The sequence below is a fragment of the Centruroides vittatus genome, unplaced genomic scaffold (assembly GCF_030686945.1).
Source record: "Centruroides vittatus isolate TY-2023 unplaced genomic scaffold, ASM3068694v2 contig_1031, whole genome shotgun sequence".
In the NCBI taxonomy this organism is placed as follows: domain Eukaryota; kingdom Metazoa; phylum Arthropoda; class Arachnida; order Scorpiones; family Buthidae; genus Centruroides; species Centruroides vittatus.
This window is the reverse complement of record NW_027120669.1, coordinates 517,463-535,720: the sequence shown is the minus strand read 5'-3', so window position 1 is coordinate 535,720 and position 18,258 is coordinate 517,463. Positions and strand designations below refer to the sequence as shown.

General features: G+C 24.2%; 1 protein-coding gene across 2 annotated transcripts in view; it reads left to right on the top strand.

Moving 5' to 3' along the window:
• The window catches only part of Stam (signal transducing adaptor molecule), a 33,075-nt gene extending 17,693 nt beyond the window's left edge, over nt 1-15,382 (top strand). The window contains exons 2-14 of one of the 2 annotated variants that reach the window (XM_067289139.1): nt 981-1,141; nt 5,245-5,340; nt 5,544-5,623; nt 6,259-6,322; nt 6,950-7,028; nt 7,118-7,322; nt 7,407-7,504; nt 7,623-7,711; nt 7,792-7,879; nt 11,383-11,582; nt 11,654-11,771; nt 12,351-12,492; nt 15,168-15,382. In XM_067289139.1, coding sequence (XP_067145240.1) covers nt 981-1,141; nt 5,245-5,340; nt 5,544-5,623; nt 6,259-6,322; nt 6,950-7,028; nt 7,118-7,322; nt 7,407-7,504; nt 7,623-7,711; nt 7,792-7,879; nt 11,383-11,582; nt 11,654-11,771; nt 12,351-12,492; nt 15,168-15,207 — 1,460 coding nt within the window. In that variant the 3' untranslated portion in view covers nt 15,208-15,382. Of the gene's footprint in view, nt 1-980; nt 1,142-5,244; nt 5,341-5,543; nt 5,624-6,258; nt 6,323-6,949; nt 7,029-7,117; nt 7,323-7,406; nt 7,505-7,622; nt 7,712-7,791; nt 7,880-11,382; nt 11,583-11,653; nt 11,772-12,350; nt 12,493-14,154; nt 14,685-15,167 lie in introns of those variants that run through there. The other variant, XM_067289130.1, reaches the window with a different exon arrangement.
• The last annotated feature ends 2,876 nt before the right edge of the window (nt 15,383-18,258 follow it).

Below are 18,258 nucleotides of genomic sequence, written 5' to 3'. Positions count from 1 at the left end.
TATGTCCTGCTTTGGGCTGATTCTTCTCTTCCAGAAAATTCTAAATTAAAATTAATATATTGTAATTATTAAAATTAACACAAGCTGGCATCATAACCACCTATCTCCATACAAATTAATTAGCTTCTAATTATTAACTCTATTATATGGCACGTCATACCAAATGAAGTGCCATATAATAGCCCTATAATTTGGCACTTTATTTTGTATAATTAGAAATTTATGTTCAGAAAACACTAATTAAAATTTTTCTCTTCTTTATTAATTGTTAGAGAAAATCACTAATATTTTTTAGTTAGATTACAACATTAATTATTGGTAGTAAAGATAACTTTTTTGGCTGTGCAGTAGTTTTTAGTTTTCAATCTTTCCTGTGCTATATAATAATAGCATAAAAATCAAAGAAATTAGATAAAACTATCTGCATTCTTATTTGCTGCTATCTATCTATTTGCTGCTATCTTATTAAGCAGCAAAGAGTGTAGTTATTGATTTAAATTGGAAAATTAAAGATAAATTTGATAATTAATTATTCATATCTTTATATCAATTCTGAATAAAGAGTATTTAAACAACAAAGAATTTTAATAACATTTAATATATTTCTTTTAAAAAAGTGAAATTGATTTTTTAATATTATTATATTAACACTTCTTAACATGATATGAAATAATGCTTTGCATCACTTTTTATGAACTCTGATTGTCTTATAAAGTTCAAAATATTTAATAATTTAATGAATTGTTTTAAGCTTTATGTCTTAATCAAATACTTTTATAACATTTTAATTCAGGTTTTGAAATAGAATAAAAAGACAAGAAATGTTAATAATTAAATTTAACGAAATTAATCAGTAAAAATTAATGAAATTAATTTAAATGGAAATTTGAAATAGTTTATGTAAACTTATAAGAAATGATAAATATAAGAAGAGAGAGAGAAAGAAAGGTATAAGAAATGCTAAATATTTTATGTTTCAGAAAAAGCTACGAGTGAATTAAATACTACTGAAGATTGGAGCCTTATTATGAATATATGTGATAAAGTAGGCACGACAACAAATGGACCCAAAGATTGTTTTCGTTCAATTATAAAACGTCTAAATAGTCCAGTGCCTCAAATTGCAATGCAGGCATTAACTGTAAGTTTTATATTTTCAAATTTAAAATTATTTTAATAAAAATAAATTAATAATATTTTACAAAAAAATCAATTCATTTAAAGAAAGTATCATATTTAAAAATTTATTCAGGATTAGGATTTTGAGAGAGAGTTGTATTTGTAATTTTAGTGAAATATCATGTTTTTTTTTACAAAATATAGAATCACACAACTTTTTGATTTTATTTACTTTTACTAATTTTGATATTCAAAAGTATTTAACTACAAGTAATCTGAAAATGTATCCACTGTTTTTCACATGATTACAATAATATGTTTAGTAATTTAATTAAAAATAATAATAATAATAAATGATATTTAAATTTTATTTTTAGAAAATTCTGATAGTCAAAGTAATTGTTTTTAATTGGCCTTTTGTTTCATAGTCATATCCCTATGTGATTGTTTTTGGAAATTTTTATCATCATTTCCTTTACAAGAGGAGTTAACTAGTGTAATTACACTTAGATTCATAAAAGCTGTACATGTGTACTTGCACAAATATCTAATTTTATCATCTATAATTTTAAATATTTTATATTTATATTTTGTAAAAATTCATGTAAAATCTAATTAAGTTACTTAAAAAAATTAAGAAATTTCTTAATATCATGCTATTTTTTTACAAAAGATTATTAATAGCTAAACTGTTAAATTTTATTTGAGAGGATAAAAAATGAATAATGCAAAATTATATATGTATAAAAATTTCAGAATGTATCAATATTATTAGTTATAAAAATATTAGCATTTATACAGAATATGAACAGAGAATAAATCTGAATTATATATTTGTGTAAAAATATTTTATTCAAAAATAAAAATTAAGTTAGATATTTTGACAGTAATGTTTGATTATATATTTATTGAGATTAATATATTGTTAAGTCTCATTTTCATGTTTTTTTTTTTTTTCTAAATTCAAATATTTCTTATTTTTCTTAATTGACCATTTAAATTTTATTTCAAATGAATCAGTTATTTTATAATTTTTTCTTATTGAGTCAATCTGTCTCCAAAACATGTTTGAATAATTAATGATATTTTTTGTAATTTACTTCAACAATTTACCAACATTTAAGTAACATTCAAACATTTAATTTTATCTATTGTATTAATTCAGCCATATTTAAAAAAATTTTTCTCTGGGAGGATTGATATCATCTCTCCTAAAGATATCTTAAATTTATTTGAATTTTCTTCTAAATCTACATTACTAGAAATTATTTCCAGAACATTAATTATAAACTCTACCATATTTTCTTGATAACACTTTTTGGATAATTGTAAAAAGAACTAACATATTATCTACAGCTGAGAAGCCTTAAGAAAACTAATCCATAAATCAGAAAACATTGAAATTATCAGATCATTGAATTAAATAATTACTATTTTATTTTAAAAAAAATCTTCTAAGACAATGTTGATATACCTTTTATAGCTATTAAGAAAAATCAGTCTCAATTTCACTGTATAGCTAATTATCACAAAATGCATTTTTTACATTTGATTATTTTGATTCTTATAATAAATAATTATCATCCTCATTATTCGTTCTCGTTTACACATAACTTTCCTGCTGACTTCAATAGATACAAGTGTTATGTTGAGACTTTTTAGAGTTATTAATTTTTATAAAAAAAATTTCTTAATCTTTTAACTAATTTAAAATATAAAAATTCATTTATGAGTTTATATTAAAAATCTTTATTAACTTCTGCAATCAATGCATTGTAAGAAAATCCCAGTATACATTAGTGGTTAGTCTAGTTACTCTGAATAATTGTCATCTATTTGGTCATTATGAAACAAATGAGTGAGATATATAAAAAAGTTATTTTTTGTATTAAGTATAATATAAATACTTTTGACATATTTGCATTGAAACATTACATACTTATTGCAGTATAATATAATCAAAATGTATTTACAACTATAATTATTAAAAAAAATTTGTTATTTTTAGCAGTGTTAACACATTTACATAATTATAAATTAGTAGTTATTATAATTGTAATTTTTAAAAATATTTCCTACTTTCAGTATAGTAATTTAATTAGAGTATAGAAGTTTAGGTGTTATATTTTCCTATAAATACAGTGACACTTCAAAAATCTGGAGCATCAAAAATTTGGATTTGGCTATTTAAAAATGGATTTAAATCCTTTCAATTGTAACTTTGTTGTTAATGTTCTTTTAGCTTTGCATTGTTGATGATCTGACCTTCATTGGAATTCAGAATTTTTAAATTTGATTGGTGTATTTTTGTTTGAATATAATGATTATGTAAATTATATTTTGAATCTTTGTAAGTGTTCCTACATTCCTTGTGAAATACTAATATGAACCTAGAATGTCTAAGCTTGATTTACAGTGCTTAAAATGCTAATTTACCTATACAGGGTTTAAGCTTAGAAAAAGTTTTCTGTAGCAATTTAGCTAATTTTACTAAAACATTGTAGCAAAATTTTAGAAACTGTAGCTAACATTTCTCATCCGTGAGGCTACCCAGAACAATACACATTATTGTTTAAACATTTGTTTATTCTAATAGATACTGTATATTAATAGTGTACTGTACTACCAATATAACCATAAATCTGTTGTTACAACCCACAAGTATCATACCTTATTAAACAATTCTTCTTGGTTTTGATTTACACTAGGCAACAAATACTGAATGAAAATTAAATTCCAATCTTGGGGGCCATTTATGCCCCCAGTTTAACAAGTTACTGACATTTTTTACATCAGGACAGTTTCCAGTTGGAGTTTTTGTTAATGTCATATCATTGAAACTTTTCACACTGAACAGTAAGCACTGGGTGTGAAAAAAGAAATTTAATAACTATTGATATATGAGGATAATCTGAGAGAAGGTCATTTATGATTATCATTTTATAAATGTTAGCCCATGACATACCCTTACATCTGACAGCAACAAATCTCACTTTATCAGAAATTGTGTTTTTAAAATTAAAATATTAACAATTAAGTATTCATTTATTGGAAACTTTCATATCTACAAAGCAGAGAATACATGGCGCTTCATACATGAGGTGACATCTGTCAAGGTGGACTTTTATTTCATGTAGCCGGAGCAATGAGAGATTGCACTCGGTTGGTGCTATCTGTCTCATTTTAGGAGAGATAGGGTGACGTTAGGGTTGCCACCTGGCTGGTATTGGGCCAACTTGATTGCAATTTTAAATTGATGCTGGCAGTTAACTAAAATATTTAACTTTTGGCAAAGCAGTTTAAACTAAACAATATTATATATTAATTGAAAGAATATTAGATAAAATTATTTTTAATATGTTTAATTTTATTTAGTATGTTTACTTATAATGATAAAACACTTGAGCAACACCTTAAATACTTTTTCAGCAACACTTTAATTTCTATAAAAGAATGTTTTGGATCCTTTTCACAGGTCTGCATCAGGTTTAACAAGAAGATTCCCAATGTTTAAGAAGACAGTTCAGATCTTTTTGTTAAACCTGAAGCAGACCTGTGGAAAGATTGAAAAATGTTCTTTTATAGAAATTAAAGTGTTGCAGAAAAAAGTACATAAGCTGTTCTAAATTAGTTTCAGCCTATACATAAGTGTTTTGTAGTGATAAAATGACTAAGAATGTTTTTTGTGTACTATGACTGTTTCATTGTTAAAAAGTAATAAAAGTATGAAACTTAATATAACAGAATATTGAATATTAAGATAATAGTAAATTAAACAAAACGTAAGTAATATACACGCTGTCTGCTTTTATAAAATTATAAGCAATAGTGAATAAAAGAAAGACTTTTTTTTTTATTTTTTTATTTACATTCTAAATTCAGAAGCAATTAAAAATTATTTCTTGGCATTGTTTAAAAGTTGAGTAATTAGATTTGAAATTATACGATTTTTTTCAGTCTTTTCAAGTAAACGTTTTTTCCTGTTGTTAATAGAAATCAATTGTAATGTTAATTCTTTATTTTAGTTAATTATATCACAAAATTTATTGTGTATTTTTCATTAAACTAGATTCATCTTTAAAATTAAAGTTTTGAATAAATTAATGAAATATTTATTTATTTTAGCTTTTAGATGCTTGTATTCAAAATTGTGGAAAAGCATTTCATCTTGAAGTTTGTTCTAGAGAATTTGAAACCGAAGTTAGAAAATTAATTGTGAAAGTATGTATTTTCTGTTTAACAACCTAGAAAAGATAATAAAATTATTAATAATAAGTATTAGAGTTTAATTTTATTATTAAATAAAATATATTAACACAAATAATAAAAGAATTACTAAAAAATTTATCTTATTTTTATCATCTCTAAGATGATTTTTATGTGATAATTTTGAATGAATATTTAATTGAAATTTTTGTTGATAGGCTCATCCAAAAATAGTAGATAAATTGAAATTATTAATTAAAAAGTGGGCAGAAGATTTCAAAAGTGATTCACAGCTGAGGTAGTCTATTTTTTAATTATTTTTTTTATTACCAGGTATAATAATAATTTAAAATAATTAGGAAGTGTTTTATTTTTGTAGTAGCTAGTCATCATTTAATTTAATTTTATTATAGAGTTTTTTGTAATATAGTAAACATTTTGTGTGTTTAAATGAATTAAAATAAATATTATCAATGAATTAATTAAGAAAATAATATAAAATAGTGAACAATAATTGAATTCAGTAATTTTCTATGAATTTTTAAAGTTGCAGAAAATTAATAAATTTGATTTTCAAAATTCTGAACTATATATTAATAGAAGAATTAAATAGAATTCTAATATTAAAAACTGTTTGTTTCTATCTGCTTCCATTATTGAGAAATTTTGGAAAAGGACATAGAAAAAAAGCACGAAATTTTTAATGCAGTCTGCTGGAGATTGTATTCATAACCAAAGAGGTTACAATCAGCCTTAACAATATGAAAAATAATACAAGTTTTAGAATTTGTATAAAGTAATTATACAGATTTTGAAAACAGTGGTTTAGTGAGTGTTTTAATATTAAAACATTATCTTTAAATATTTAATTTATTTATATAAATTTATATTTAAAGTTAATAACAATTTAATAATTATAAAATGTGATTTCAGTCTTATTCCTTCCTTATATTGTGCTTTGAGGAATGAAGGTGTTGACTTTAATGTTGAAGAAACAGTAAGTTTGTTTGTTTATATATTTCCTTTACTATGATTAACATTATTAACCAATGAATACTTGGATTAATTGTTTAGAAGATAAAATTAATTATTCTGCAGATATTTAATAATAAATGTGTAAATAAATTTATGTTTAACTTTTAATTTTAATGACTGACAAGATAATTTTATTGCTGTGATGTAGGAATTAGTTTTCTCAAAGCCACATAAATTTATTAGAAAAGATTTAAATTTTATAATTGAAATTTTTGAATTATATATCATTTATAATGTTTTTTATTGATATATTTAATATTGATTAATTAACATTCTGTAAATATTTTATATTGGAATCAAATATTTATAAAATTGCTATCATATCTAATGATGGCATTTTTTTTATCTCAAAATGATTAACTTTTGGTTTTAATTTAAAAGCTTATTAAAAAAAAAGACTGGATGTTATGAAGTCTGTCTACAGTAAATTTTGATTTGATATAAATTAGTTGTCGTGGATAAATTTTAAACTGATAAAATTTTTGAGAAACTACTTTTTGTTGATAAAATGATATGGGATATTTTAGTATTTAAGTAATTTTGTCTTTTAATAAATTAATATTTTATATTTATTTATTATTTTTTTTAGCCTAAAAAGAGTACTGTAACATTTAGTAAAGATCCTAATGTTGTTAGTAGTCAACAGGAAGAAGATGATATTGCTAAAGGTAATAATAATTTATGGTAAACTAATTTCAGATTATGTGTGTAATTATTTTAAATTAGATTTTAATTACTTTTTATATTACATTTGTAGCTATTGAACTATCTTTAAAAGAAACAAGTGCTTCACCTAAAACAAATTTATATCCTACTGCACGTCCATCTTCTCCTTCTGGTGCAATAGTCGCTTCTCCTCAAAAAGAGCCTAGGAAAGTTCGAGCTTTATATGACTTTGAAGCTGTTGAAGATAATGAATTGACTTTTAAAGCTGGAGAAATTATTCTTCTTACTGATGATAGGTAATATTATTAATTATTATAATTATTCAAATAGTTATGTCAAAATTTCTTTTCAAAGTCAAAACTTTTTATATATTATTGCAGTGATGCAAATTGGTGGACAGGTTCTAATCATAGAGGCGAAGGACTTTTCCCCTCAAATTTTGTCACTTCTGATTTAAACATGGATGTAGAACCATCTTGTAAATAATAATTCTTAATTTTGTACAAAAGTTATTTCTTTAATTATAAATATAACACTTATTATTTTAATATTAAAATCTATTATTTTACTAATTCTTATTAATATTAAACTTACAGCAAGACAAACAGAAAAGAAAACTGTTCAGTTCAGTGAAGAAGTAAGAGTGAAAACTGTTGAAAGAGAACAAGATATTGAAATTGATGAGGTCTAACACTTAAAAATGAAAATTAATTTAAATTATTTTTAAAATATCCATTATTATAAGGTTATTGATATTATTTACAGGAAAAGATTGATAAAACATTACATTTTCTTCATGAAGCTGATCCAACTGGAGAAGTGGAAGATAGTGAAGAATTATTATCTTTAGAAGGTAAATGACATAAAATGTGTGTGTGTGTGTGTAAAATTTAAGTGGTTAATTTTGTATGTGTGTGTATATTTACACTGATACATAAAGGTATTACTAAAAATATTTAACTTAGTTCAAAAAGGATATAACTAAGATATTTATTAAAAATTGTTTGTTTTATATTAATTTAAAAAAATAGCATGCTTAAAAGGATAAATCATATTTACTTTATTAACTCATGAAAAATACAAAAAAGTGTCAATGATAGAAATAATAAGTTTAAAGAAAAGAAGCCTGAAACTTTTTGACCATATTTCTTGTTTTTTTTCAAATTTTTCAGAAAAGAATAATGCCAAATTTTTTAGTTATTGTAGAATTGTAAATAGGTTGATCAGTGACAGAAAGATGTTTTATACAATGATAAAAGTTTTCATAACATTTAAGTAGATGATAAGATGATAAAAAATGTTATCAGACTAAAAATAAAAGAAATAAAGAACTTTAAGACTTACATCAATTTCTTTAAGTTTTGTATCTTTTGTATACATAATGGCCATTATAGACATTAAGAATCTGTCCTATCTCTCTCTCTCTCTCTAAAAGTAGAAATAATTCCTTATTATATTTATGAGAAAAACTAATCAAGGGTAAATTAGAACTATTGTTGAAATAATGAATCTAACATAATCAAGGACCAAATTTTAAAGATAAGCATAAACTTATGGATTACTTACAAATATTTTAGTCTACATTAATGCTAGTTTTAGCTTATTATGATTGAAATTTGGCTTAAATTATTTTATGAACTATTGAGAACTTCTAAGAAATAAGTAATTATGTTCGAGGTTTATTTTATAAATTTAAAAAATTGTCAAATTATCAGGAAATTTTTTAAGTTGTTATAAAAACTGAAATAAAAGTAGAAAAATCTTTTTATTTTTATTACAGTGTGTTTTAATAGTTTTAGTCTAAGGTTTCTGAAAGTGGAATTGAATTTTTCATAGAAAATTATACAAGATTATTAAACATGAGCTTTTTAAATGAAGTTTGTAGTGTTTGTTGGAAGGTATACTGTTTGATAATACAGTAGAAATTCTTATTATAATTACAGATATTGTCATTCGTCTAATCCTACAGAATTAGCACATCCCAAAACATAAGTTAAATACATTTATAAAAATTTTGCTTATTGTAAAGAGTTTTGGTTTTAGTTATCATAATTAGGGAACTAAGCATTTTTTAAGCTGTTTTTTTACTGTCAGACTTTGTGTGGCTAATTTGCAATTATTATTAGTTTTAACTACTGCTTTAAATGTTTGTTCTTTTAATCATTTTCTAGCAATACAGTAGTTTAAAGTACTGACATTTCTTACTCTAGTCGTTAAAGATGATACTGCAAAATCTATTAACAAGTAGTACTGATGAATTACTACTAATAATAATAGTATAAATTGATAATAAATCTTTCAAGTTACATATTTACCCAAGTGATTAAAAAGTGGATTTTATTTTCGATACAGAAAAGCAGAGATGTCTGGCAAATATAAGATATTAAATGCTATTAAAATCTAATTACAAGTGGAAAAATATAATTGAGGAAAGATGGAAAATAGTTAGAGGTTATGGAATTATTATTTTGTTCAAAATTTTGTATTTGTGACTGTTACTGTTTAAAATATTTGAATTTTGAACTTATTTTTTTACATCTTTTTCACCTGTACAGGATATTAATGCAAAAAATATTATTATTGATTTTCTAATAAATGAAAATATTGATAACAAGTTCAATATAAAATGATTTATTAGATTGAGTAAAAAACATGCTATTAAATTTAGTCGGTCAATTTAAAGATTATACTCTGCTTGGAAAACAATAATTATTCAGAATATTGATTCTTAATCTTTCATAGATATTTATAAGAACATATAAATTCTTTTTTAGGAGATATTCTAGGAGATTAGAATATATTCTGAGCAATTACAAAGTTTATAAAATCTTAAGAATTTCATAGTTTAAGTATTTCCTTAAAAAAATTCTAATTTAAAAGGGAAGAACAAGTTATATAAATAATTAGTAGTACATTTAAAAAATTATTATCCAAAATATATTAATGGTTGTGACAGATTTAACAGGAAAAAAATATCAAATATTCTATGTTAAAGAAATGAAGGAAAAAATTATTATTATAAAATACTGATGAGTATTTTTATTTGAAAATTTCTTCTCTTGTATGAAAACAATAATGCTTTATTATAAACTTAAAATAAATAAATTAACAGATACTTTCTGTGATTTGCTGATCAATAGAATTTGTTCAGGATTGAAATATTCTGAATATATATATACAGTAGAGCGTCGATAACTGGAACCAATTGGGGACGGGTCGTTCCAAGTAGTGATTTTTTCCAATTTCCGATTATATACGAAAAAATATATTAACCTGTCCGATGTTCAAATTTTTCTTTGTTGCGTATCGCTTCCTGTTGAATTTTTCTCCGTTGCATGTTGCTTCGTGTTGAATTTTCATCGATTTTAAGCCTAACGAAAATTTTTATAATAATAATCGAGGCTATCGTATCGTTAAAAATAATTTCTTTATTTTGTACAAACAAAATAAATATATTGAAGAATATAAAAAACATGAAAATTATACTTTAGAAGTAAATTTAGTATCAAAAACGTTCGATTCAGCACGACACAGTCCGACTGAAAATCGTTCCAGTTTCCGGCCATTTCAATTACCGACGTTCCAATTTTCGACGCTCTACTGTATTTATTTTTATGTAATAATTAAATAGAGGACATATATTTAATTTATTTTTATTTTTTCAAAAAAATTTGGAAAATGAATATAATTGCTGCAGTTTTTCCTCTTAAATGGAACAACTCCATTTTTTGCATAACAAAATACTACATCAAGGATTTATTATTAAATTAAAATGACATAATAGATTCTCAAATAGCAAACTTTAATTTATTTAAATGCAAATGATAGATGTATGTAATACTAACTTAATACAAAGTATTTATAAGATATAGGCTGAATTAAACAAAAATATTTTCAGAGGAAAGCAAAATCATACTTTTTTTGTTGCAGTGTTTCTTTGAAAATTAATGTTTGTCTTAATAATAAGAAGAAAATTTTTTAGGATAAAATTATTATGTAGTTATCTAATTTAAACTATTAAATTTTAAAATGTGACAGTTTTTAGCATAGTAAAATGCTATTCATTTTTAAAGAATTTTGTAAAATTCACAAAAAATTTTCCTTAGATATCCTTATATCTTGTAGATATTTCTTCAGTTATCAAATGTATGTGTGTGTGTAAATGATTATAGTAATCATTCCTCAACATACACAAATATTTATATTTCAACATTGAATTTAAAGTAATTCTATCATTAAACAGTATTTTTAGGGAAAAAGATTATTTTTAAAGTCTTTTTGTAATATGTTTTTTATAGCTAATTATTAAATTGTTAGCATATCCTGATGAATAATTTTCATTACTGCTATAATTAGATCAATGTGTGGCTATGGGACCGCTAATTGATCAGGAGTTAGAAAAGGTGGATCGAAGACATGCTGCATTGACATCATTAAGTCAGCAGTTAATGGAAGCATTAAATATGTATCATGGATTGATGAAAGATATTACTCCTCCTATGGTATATGGTCACTATCCACCACCTAATCCTAGTCAAAATCCACCTCTGCCTCCAGTAAGTGAATTATCTTTTATCTTCGTTAGAAAATTTGAATAGAATAAAATAAAATAAAATATCTTCTACAGCATTTTAATGGTCCATTACCACCCAATTCTTTTCCACCACAACCACCAGGAGCAAACTATCCTTCGTTTCAATCTGCGAATACAGTTCAGTATTTACCATCTCAATTGCCAGCAACTGGTAAGTTCAGAAAATATTTTATATTTAGAGGTGTGTGATATAATTATATATTTACTGTAAACAATATATAAGAATATATAAAATTATATGTATAATTTTTCTGTTTTTCTAACTGAATAATAATTTCATGAAAGCAATCTTCAGTTTAGCAGGAAAGTTCTATTGCAATACAGATGTTTTCAACTATTTAGATAGACATCTTCAAGTAAAGTGTTTTTATATATGTTTTAATGAGTTTATATGTGAAATTGTTATAACTTATTTTTTTTTATAACAAAAAAACATGAGATTCAAAATAATAATTCAAAATTATGTAAACCTTAACAAGAAAGTTCAGAGCAGTCTCAAAACTTGTATTGTACATATCAGTAAATATTATAATTTAATATGAATATTAAACTGAGAATCACATGTATAATGCTCATCCCTTTCAATATCTTTCAAACACAGATAACCTGTGGATTATCTGCTCAAAATTACCATAATTTTTCATAAAATTTTTTATGTTCTTGAATTTATTTCTGATATCTCTAAAAATCACTAAATAAATTTTTATTCTAATCTTTTTCCTATATTTAGGCATACCTCAAACAAATACAGCAAATCCAACTAGTAATACTTCTCATGTAGGAAATGAAGTACCAATGAATTTACCTCCTGCAAGTGGTAATCAGCCTTCACATCCACCTTTATTTAACCATCCAATGACTACATTTAACAGGTAATAATTTGATTTCTTTTAGTAAGAAGTATGATTACATCAATAATTATAGTATAATATATATATATATTTGATTGAAAAGAGCATTTTCAAGTTTAACATAGATAAATAAATTTAAATTTGTTGAATTGTAGATGGTGATCTAACATTAAAGTTTTTAAAAAATTACAGAAGCAATTGTACTATTTTAGATTTTTTAATATAAATCCTATTCAAACAAAAATTGTTAAAACAGTATAATAAAAATAAAGAGTACTTATATTAATTTTTCAAAAACATTTTTGTTCAAATAATTTAAAGCAAAATTTCTTAATATATAGGAAGTAAAATATAACAAAATGTAGAGTATGTTATGAGGCGATTCTTACTCTGTTCTAATAATATTTAATGAAATTATTAAAGGTAAATTTTATCTTTTTGGATATTCTGAAAAATCTTTCTGTAATAAATGTTTGTTAATTTTTTGATGTACTGTCCATTAATTAAACATGAATATTTTATTTAGTACTGTTAAAACAAAAAAGTGTGCTTTAAAATGTACTGTTTGTTATAAAATATTACAATAATTTAATACATTGATGATAATATAAATCTTTTTAAAAAGGAAAAAAATAAATATTTCTAATTTTAATTATTAAAATTTATTTACATTTTGTTTTTTTTCATTATATTTTTAAAAATTGTGACATAACATTCACAGCCAGTTTCAACCAACCTTTGAAAAATTTTAGCTTTTAAATTTTACCATCAAACCTTGTTAATGCTAATGAAATGTTAAACACTTTAAAATAAGGAAAAGTTTAAGTGTTAATGTTTCTAACAGCTCTTTAAGTTAAAATCAAGACGACAGATTATAAGTTTAATGTAAATTTGTTGTTTATTGACTGTATTGAAGAATAGGACCATAAAAAAAGTATTTATCATTTATACAGAACAGTTTAACAAATTTCACTTTATATAAATAATCTATTCTGCTTACTAATTGTATTGCAGAAATTACTACTTTTAGTCAAATACTAACCTAATGAGCACACATCAATTTGGATAAAGTTACAAATATAAGTTTAATGATAGCTTTTTTAAGGCTAGACTTATACCATTTTAGGAATATAGATGAGCTATGAACTACATTATTTTTATTAAGGTTTTCTTTGTTGATATACATTTTGGACAGAGTCCCTCTTTAGTCAGTTTCTAATGGCAATGTACCCCAAATTTATGTAGACTACCACATATAAACCATCAACATGGCTTATATGTTTTCCCTTGCCTTTCTTGACATTAGTCTTTGGATAATCAAATTGGTACATGTTAAATATTTTCAACTTACTACCACCATTAATATTTCTAAAGATATAGTTGATATAATGAAGGATAACTATGTACCAATTTAAAAAGTACTTTAAAAAGCTATGATTTTGCTTATATTTGTAGTTTATCTACACAAGAAGAGCACTGTACTATTGCATATTATTCTTTTATATAAAAGAAAAAAATTTGAGCAACATACAAACATCAGAATCAAATGTATATATGTCTTTATAAATGATTTACTCTGTTGAAATTTTTATTATATAACATATACCTTTATATGTAAATTATGAATTATTTTATTTTAGTGTGTAATGTTTATAAAACAATATTGCCCTTGTCTCTATCTAGCTTGCCACCAGGATCAACTAACTATACCAGTACTTATCAAACTCCTGGACAGAATATTATCCCATCCATTAGTACAGGAACTCCAGCTACTGGGCCCTTTCCCATTCATATGACTCCTAATTTTCCTCAGACTCAAAGTATTCAACATCAACCACTTTTGTAAATTATTATTTCAATATAAAAATTGTGTGAAAGATTTTTTAGATGCAAGAATGAAAACATCATAAATTTCAATCTCTGAAATTTGTTTTTCTGTTTTCAGTATTTGCAAATTGATTGTCAACAGATAAAAACAAACTTTTTCTTAAATTGGTTGATCAAAAAGAGAGGAAAATATATCTGTTAACAGTGAATTGCCATTCATTTAGTTACGAAAACATAAAAATAAACGCTAAATGCCATAACAAAAAATGTTATGGGTAATTCCAGTTTTGATATAATTGCAATGCGGTATGCCAAAACAAGTATCGTATGAAAATATATGTTGATAATTGTATTATAGTATGTTATTTGTAAGAAATGATTGTGAGTAGTATAAAAGTTTTATTTCTGGAAATTTTTGGACAGATAATATACATATATAAAATTTGTGCAAACGCTATATTTTTCAGTATTTATAATTTCAAAAATAGGTGTCCATTTTTCAATGTGTTGATTGGGGAATTGACTAGCTAGCCATATATCAATAAATTAAATGATTGATGCAAAGTATTCAATCAATCAACACAATGAAATATGTATTTATATGTAATTGCTTTGTGATTAATTACAAACGCTTTTTTCTTTTTCCACTTGAAAATTTGGTTGTAAATATGTTAATGTGACTGAATGTACATTATTACAATTGTCAGAGTATTTTTACCAATAAGACAACAAATAATGTATCATACAATATATATATATGCATATTGAAATCATAAACAAATTTTTCATAATATATAATTATTATTTCTTAGTGGGATATTTTCAGATCTTTTTAAATACTAGTTTAATTTTTGTCTTTTCATCCATAGGAAAATCTTATCTTCAAGTAAATTTTATGCTAAATTGTAAAATATTCATTGTCAACTTTATTTTGTAATTTTTTATTTTTATGTATTTCTTTTATGCAATTTGTAGACATTGCACATAGTGTACAGAAACTGGTGTTAAGAACAAAATGTAAACAGAAAAATAAAAGATTTCTTAATGCAAAAAAATGTTAAAAATATAATTTTTCAGTTGAAAATTATGGTATAGATATTTATTTTGTATATAGAAAAGTTAAAAAAAATAGCAGGCAGAAAAAGTTTAGTTTAAAAATTTTATTGGAATTTTTGTCAAATTGTAATTAAAAGAAAATAAGATTTTCATATTAATAAATATTTTAAAAATATTTAACAAGAGAAATTTTATTGTTGTTGTGAATGATATAAATATTAAATCACTTTATATGATAGCAATGTATAATAAATTCATTATCTATCAGCTTGTTTGCATAAATATGAAAAATTTATGCATACAATAATACAAAATATACCAAAATGTTATTTCATGTCTGTTATGTAATTTTTACTGTGGAATAAAAATTAAACAACAGATATGGAAAGTCATTTTCATAAGAGATGACATTAATATGAATTTATTTAATTTTTCTATTTTTAAATACATTAAAACCTGTCTATGGCGACCACCCACAGTTCCTTCAAAAAGTGGTCTTTTAGACGGGTGGTGGTCCAATGTGGGTGGTGCTGTAATACCATATTTCCGTACATATTTTGCACATTTTTTAGCCATTTCTACTAAGCAAAACTCAAAGTGAGCAAAAATAAGGGAATTTTTTCAACGATAGAACTATATTGGTATTGTATTTTATTCTTATCGGATAACTTGATTTACAGGAGTCGTTGTGATTTTATAAGACAGATTTAATACCAATATTTTAAAGATTAATACAATACTTGCATTTTCTTGATTATAATGCACACTTTCTTTTTTCCGACTTAATTAATTCAACTTTATTTACCTGAAAATATCGTGGAAATAAATAGTTTCTGTATCAATCTACCTTATCGCACATGTACTGCATATGAGCGTAAAAAAAAAACAAGCATAAATAAAATAAATTTTATCAAACGATGAGATCAACCGATTAATTGTATCGTGTACAATATTTTATACCCCTAAGGAAAATACTGTAGGTTCATTTGTCCACAGTTAAACTTCGCTGCTAATTGCCGTTGTGATAAACCATTTTCATTTTCTCTAATAACTTTAACATGATCGTCTAACGACAGCACTTTGCATTTCTTTTGTTTTCGGACAATTTTGAACAAACTGAAATGAATTTCCTTTGTTGCTAGACTAATTCATTAACAACATTAACACCTGCACCTAATTTCAATAGTGGGAGAAGTGCCCGAGGTGGGTTCCAACAATAGTTTAGACCAGATATATTTGCGGAACTGGTCGCTTATTACAGTTGTACATTGTTTTGGACCAAAAATCGATGCCTGTGGTCGCAATAAAACAGTTGGTTGTTTAATACGGGTAACTTATAAGAAGACACTATGCATAAACTATTCCATGCCAGAAAATTTTGCTCGTTTTGACAGGTGCCTGTTGAATGCAGGTGGTTGCCTAAGCAGTTTTCACTGTATATGTTTAGTTTGATAGTAATGTAGATATGTAGTTAATATGTTTAATTTGTGAAATTCAATAATTTAACCTAGAAAAGATATTAAATTCAGTTAAGTCATTTTCATTGTTCTAAATAGAAACTTCAATCAAAATATAAAATGCAATTATAAAACCCTAGTATATAGTGTTTCTAAGAGAGAATTTTACAATTTTTAAAAATTATTTCGTAAACATTTCAGTCTTGTTCAAATAGTATAGAAATAAATCTTGACTTATCACAATTAGCATCAAACTGTTTAGCTTTTAAATATAATATTCTTCAATATTAGGGGTATTTAACAGAACGTGCTCAGCAAATAATTAGAGTATCATAACACACCTTTTATGGTATTATTGAAAACTAACATTTTCGGCCTATTTGATAGGCCATCCTCGGGTTAAACCAGAGAATTGGAACATCAGTGTTCCAAAAATAGAATACATATATTTAAATTTAAAATTGACAATGGAAAAAATAAGAAAATAACAGAAAAATAATATATATAAATATAAAATAAAAACAAACTCAGATATAGTAATAAAAATAAAAAGCCACTAATAATACTTTGAAATTATTAAGGTATATTGATGAAACGTAAGATTATGAGTTCGTGGAAAACTTTTTGACTATAAATTCCAAGCCGATGGTAGGCCTTTTGTGCCCCTTCCATTTATGCATGCCTCTTCCAGTTTGCTTTTGTATATTTCATTTATAAATTCAAGTATTGTCGATATATTCAAAATAATCTCGGAAATTCTGTATTCATACATTTTATGAAACTGGAATTGATCGGTACACTATATCCAAGAGAGGAAAACGGTTCGAGTTTTATCATTGACTACGCTGAAGCACTCTCCAATTGAAATTAAAAATGTTTTCAATTTATAAGAGATAAGACTGGCAAATATATCCAATCAAACGGGATTTTCTTCTATAATCAAGTATTGAGATCTTCCAGTGCAGTTTGAAAATCCAATTTTCCACATTATTCGGCAAATCTAAAACACTAAAATGACGATCGTGCACGTGTCTTTAAAGCATTTTTGATTGATTTGTTGCCCGATATAGTAATTGAAATTATAAATAATCAATCATCGAATGTTGCAAAAGAAAAGTTTCTTTTCATTTTTCATCTCTTGTGACCTGAAAATTGAAAAATGCTAAAATTAGTAATAAGATTTTTGAATATTGAAGATGGATTTACACATCTTTTACTTGAGATTCTTTCACCTGTATAAAAGTAATCAAAACAAGAAACTGAAAATGCATTCTTCACAATGAAAAATTTATAACAAACGGAGAGTAATTAATTGTTACGTTGGCTTAAATTGAGAATTACTTTCTTTTGAGATAATTTAAATACGATGCGAAACTTATATTAATTATTAGAATTTAATTCAAATATCCTTAGAAATTTGACAGATTATTATTATTTATTCAGTAAA